Here is a 5,573-nt window from a genome sequence, read left to right as displayed (position 1 = left end):
TTTTTTTTTCAATTATTTTTAATCATTTCTTGATCTATTTGTTTGTTTTGAAAATATTTAGGACTTTTGCTACAATTTTTCCTTTATCTTGTCATTTATGGCCTGTTTGATTCCTATTTTTCTTAAAATACATTTTTCTCTATTTTATTTTCAACTGCACGTTCTTCATTAAAATAATATTACATGTAAATCAAAAACATTTCCTTATTTTTCATCAATCTACTATTCTAAAATTCATTTTTCATACCCTCTTAATTGCTCTCTCCTCTTTTTCTTTTTTTCTTTTTAAATATATTTAAATATGAAGTATATTTGTCATTTCATGTTTATTTAACAGAAAAAATGAATTGAAGACATGCTTTATTATTAAGTGAAATGTTGGGAGATATGATGCTAAAAAAAAACTTCTACGATATATTGGTTACAATTTACAAAGGTCAGGGACGAAAAGTGCAATTTGCCCTTAAAAAACACGAGAAACATCTAAAAAATTCAGGTTAAAGAAAAATGTGAATAAATCTTTTTGAATTGTATAATTAGCATAATCTTTAATCAAATTTATCGACCCTACCTTCTAATCGAATCAAACATATAGAAAGGCTTAAAAGCATTTTTGAAGCGGTTTATAAATATTTTAAATTAAAAATAAATAAATATCAGTGAAAATTAAAGTTTGTGATTTATCTCTCTTGTTTTATCTTTAATCAAACTTATGAACATTAACTTTTAAGTTTTAAATTGAATCAAACACCGAAACCTTACTGGAAGATTGAAGTGGTTAATAAATGGTTAAATTATAAATATAATAAATGTAAACGGTGAATAAATAGATAATATTTGTGAATTTTACGAAATGTGTTGATAAAAATTAAATGAACCGATTATTTATAATTAGAGCCTGTTTGGGAGTGATTTTGAAAATTGATTTTTTGATCGTTAGGAGAAAAGTGGGGTCCACCTATGAGAGAAGAAGTCAAATATGACGGCTGAAATAGTGAAATAACGATCAAAAAAGCAATTTTTTGGATGAAAAAATTGAGCCCAAACAGGCTCTTAATAATTTGTAGTCAAAGTGCCAAACTATGGCTAACCCACATCAATTGATTAGTTGGCATTGTTTGTTTTGTATTTGTTTTTTCAAAAAGGAAAAAAAATTAAAGTTGAAAAAGATTTGGGGTTTTTTTCTACGGTCACAACTATTTCTAATATGACTGTGTGTGGCAATTGAGCTGAATAGCTCATAAAAATATGAGTTGTGAGCGGCTCAAGCTCGTATTTGGATGAGTTCGATAATGAGTCGAGCGGGCGTACTCTCTAGGCGAGCCTAAAGACATCGTGGACTCGTAAAAAAATGAGAACAAAATAGTCAAAAAAATTATTGAGCTCGTGGGCTTGGCCCTTGAGCATGAATCCAGCTCGTGTGTAGATGGGCCAATCTGGTTCGGCTCGACCAATTATCACCCCTAAACATGACACACCTTGCCAAATTATAGCCAACCTGTCCGGTTTAGTTCAAAAAGTTAATAAAAATATAAATCAAAGTCAATAATTAATTTTAATCATATTTTTTATAAAATCTAAAACCTTTTTATTGAATTTTTAATCATATATTTTATCAACTATTATTTAAAATCTATTGAAAAATCTGATTTTAGTTATCCCATTCTCCCGCCAAAATGTTTGGTGTCATGATTTTCGAATTGATAATCCCGCCGAGAATAAAACGCCAGTGTAAACGGTGAATAAATAGATAATATTTGTGAATTTTACGAAATGTGTTGATAAAAATTAAATGAACCGATTATTTATAATTAATAAATTGTAGCCAAAGTGCCAAACTATGGCTAACCCACATCTATTGATTAGTTGGCATTGTTTGTTTTGTATTTGTTTTTTCAAAAAGAAAAAAAATAAAATTAAAGTTGAAAAAGATTTGGGGGTTTTTTTCTACGGACGCAACTATTTTTAACATGATTGTGTGTGGCAATTGAGTTGAGTAGCTTGTAAAAATATGAGTCGTGGGTGGCTCAAGCTCGTATTTGGATGAGTTCGATAATGAGTCGAGCAGGCCTACTCGCTAGGCGAGCCTAAAGACGTCGTGGACTTGTAAAAAAATGGGAAAAAAATTGTCAAAAAAATTCTTGAGCTCGTGGGCTCGGCCCTTGAGCATGAATCCAGCTCGTGGGTAGATGGGCCAAGCCGGCTCGGCTCGACCAATTATCACCCCTAAACATGACCGACCTTTCCAAATTATAGCCAACCTGTCCGATTTAGCTCAAAAAGGTAATAAAAATATAAATCAAAGTCAACAATTAATTTTAATCATATATTTCTTCAACTATTATTTAAAATCTGATTTTAGTTATCTCATTCTCCCGCCAAAATGTTTGGTGTCATGATTTTCGAATTGATAATCCCGCCGAGAATAAAACGCCAAACTTGTGATTTTTCTCCAAAAATTAATCAGCAGAGCAGGCCGAATTCTTCGAAGAGAGCGAGATGGACGTGAAACAAGCAGGGTCATCTCTAGACTCTTTGATTTCCTCATTCAACACTCGAATATCAGAGCTCCAGCAATTCGTAATTGCTCGCAACAGTTAAGAAATTAATTATTATTATTTGGATTCTATGTCAAAGTTCATTTATCATAATTGTTATTTTTTTTCAATTAAACAGTGTATCCAGCAAGCAGTGTCAGTGATTTATCGGAAATCGACTCCGCAGTGAAGGGAATGGAGATCCAGGTCCAAAAAATCCGAGATAGATTGCGAGAAGAAACTCAAGCAATTCCAAAAGCTAAAGTATTTCAATTATGTTTTTTTCAAAAAATAAATGCATCGATATATTTATTTGATGTGGGCGGTTATGTAATTTGAATTTTGTAGTTGATGTTGGAATTTGGGCTTAACGTTTGAAATAAATGAAATAATTTATAGTTTTGCAGAAGTAATTTTTTCTCTTTATAGTAGCTATTCTGCTCTAGGATTAGGGTCAGAAATTCGTCATTTCAGACGAAAATTTGAATTTTGACAGAATTAATAATTGGGGGAAAGGAAAAGATGTTTATATACTTAATTTGTGTCGGAATGGGGTTACTTAGGAATTCTATATATGCTTTAAATATTGCTTAAATGTTATATAAGGATACGTAGGACTGAGGTTTTTTTTTTTTTTTTGGGAACTACAGAAGTTAATTGAGGCAGCATTGGGGCAACAAAAGAGATTGAAGAGTATGTCTGCATGTGTCCCATCCTGTTTGCCAGAAATAGCAACCGGCGTGATTCAGGATACAAGTAAACGGTAAATTACGTTGTTATTATCTGTACGAGAGTTTGTGCAATTACGTGCTGTTCAATCTTATTTTTGTTATTATTGCTATTATTATTATTTTGCATGAATTTGTAAGGAATCTTAGATTTTTATCTCTTTCTATTATAATGTTCTTCAGCGTGCAACCAGGAACGCCTAAGAGGGATCTTGTGACTGAATCTTTGAACCATGAGGAGCCTGCACCCCGGGTAAAGAACTTTCTCATATTATCTGGCTTCTCTTCCTGCATTGCCCTTGAGACATTTTTGTATGTGCGGCCTTTGCCATTTGCCTAAGGAAAAAGGATCGAAGTAAATCATTCAAGAGTTCACCAAGGACTAGTGCAGCTGAAGATCTTATGAGTTTCCATGCACTTTTAGTGGAAAAGAAACATGTTGATGAGTCTATCCCTTAAACGCAATCTTGTTGATTCGGTTTGGGTTAGGAAGTATCAAGGTGTTTCAACCACTAGACTTTGAACTCAGCATCTCTACTGTTGTAATGTCGCCACCGATTATCATCCAAAAGAATCTTATGGAACATGGCCATGTCACTAACAACATTTTTTTACTCAACATAGCAGAAGAATTCCTGCATAAAGGTCCAATGAGATGCCAATGATCTTATCAGGCAAAGTAGATGAGGCATTGCCAATCTTGATGAGACTACATGCTGGACCCCTCATATTCCTTCAGTGCTAATCCTCTATCCCTAACTGTGAAAGTGTTCATCCATTTAATCAAAGGTTTATTGTTAATTACCAAATATCCCAACAGTTCAGGTTGGAAATGCCCAATTCACCTTCCTCAAGACTAGGGTTGGGCATGGTCTGGTTCAGTTCTCATCCGAAAGTTTCAAGTATTTAGTAAGTCGAATCGGAACCATTTGAGTTCGGTTCCATTCGCTTCTCAAATTTTGTACTATAATTAATTTTTTAATATTTACTAAGTTACTTTAATTCTACTAACGACATGTTTAATCTTAGCCTTTACAAAATAATGTAATCCAATCTTATGTATCTTTTGCGTCTCCTTTTGCTGTGATTGTTAAAATCACGGGAAGAGAAAGATAGCAAGCTCACAATAATTAAGAGTGGTGCTGTCAAGCTTCAATTCTATTTCTCCAAAATAGTAGAAACTGCACTAAGGTAGTATAACATATTTGAGTAAAACTTAGGTCAATTTGATTAAGTTGCGCTTGGACTGAAAATTAGAAATAGGAAAATTAGAATCGAACCGAAGCCGTCGGTTCTTGATTTAGATACTCGTTCGGATATTTAATTTAAGAAGAACCGTTTGGTTTGGTTTGCTTCGAGATTTTTGTCTAGCCCCACTCAAGACATTGGCGACCATTGGCTCTTGTCCAGAGGAGAAAGATGCACAAATTAGTTGTTTAACGTCCTTGAACAATTTTTCTGAAGGACGATGAAGATAGGATAATATCCTTGAATGCTAAAAACTGAAGCCTTCCTACATAAGTCAATTTCTTGGTTGCCCAGTTCTTAGTCCTTTCGGTCATTTTCCACAAGGGACTAGCATTAATAAGTGCCTAGTTACTCATATGAAGTGAAGATGCAAATACATCACCGGAACCTGCCTAAACTAAATCCCATCACTTGAACATAGAAATTCAGGTTCGTGCCACACATCTCATAGCAAAAGAAACATGCAAGTCTGTAATGCCTCACATATACCCATACTCTAGCATCAAGGAAGAGCAGGAGAAGACCTCCATCATTCTGCACCTCCTCTAAGAGTGAATATCCAACTTGAAGTAGATTTATTCTCTCCTGCACTCGATATCTAACTTGCATCAGTATATCCTTCCAAGATTTTAGGAAATTTTGTATATTGTAACCCAAGATTTTTGGTTTTCTTTAGATAACCAAGAACCCTACTGATGGCCTTCCAATGTTCTAAACTTGGATTGTTAGTAAATCTACTTAGTTTACTTACAGCAAATGCTACATCAAATCTTGTACATTGTGATGCGTACATAAGACTTTCAATTGCACTTGCGTATTCTATTTGTGCAATTGCTCTACCTTCATTTTTTATCAATTTAATATTTGGATCTATAGGAGTGTTAGCCTCCTTAATATTCAAATGTTTGAATTTGTTTATCACACTCTCAAAATAGTGTGATTGGCTTAATGTAAAACCCTCACTATCCTTTTTAACTTTGATACTAAGGATAGTATCAACTTCTCCAAGATCCTTCATTTTGAAAGTAGAGGATAGAAACAATTTTGTTTCTTTGATCCC

General features: G+C 33.6%; 1 protein-coding gene across 1 annotated transcript; it reads left to right on the top strand.

Annotated features, from left to right (window-relative positions):
• Positions 1-2,451: 2,451 nt before the first annotated feature.
• LOC111398903 (spindle and kinetochore-associated protein 1 homolog) lies at positions 2,452-3,620 on the top strand. The gene is made up of 4 exons (XM_023026100.1): positions 2,452-2,596; positions 2,677-2,801; positions 3,188-3,300; positions 3,449-3,620. The coding sequence occupies exons 1-4, from the start codon at positions 2,500-2,502 to the stop codon at positions 3,603-3,605; spliced, it is 492 nt and encodes a 163-aa protein (XP_022881868.1). The 5' UTR covers positions 2,452-2,499; the 3' UTR covers positions 3,606-3,620.
• The last annotated feature ends 1,953 nt before the right edge of the window (positions 3,621-5,573 follow it).

This window comes from Olea europaea, chromosome 1 (genome assembly GCF_002742605.1).
Source record: "Olea europaea var. sylvestris chromosome 1, O_europaea_v1, whole genome shotgun sequence".
In the NCBI taxonomy this organism is placed as follows: Eukaryota; Viridiplantae; Streptophyta; class Magnoliopsida; order Lamiales; family Oleaceae; genus Olea; species Olea europaea.
This window is presented reverse-complemented; position numbering and strand designations above follow the sequence as displayed.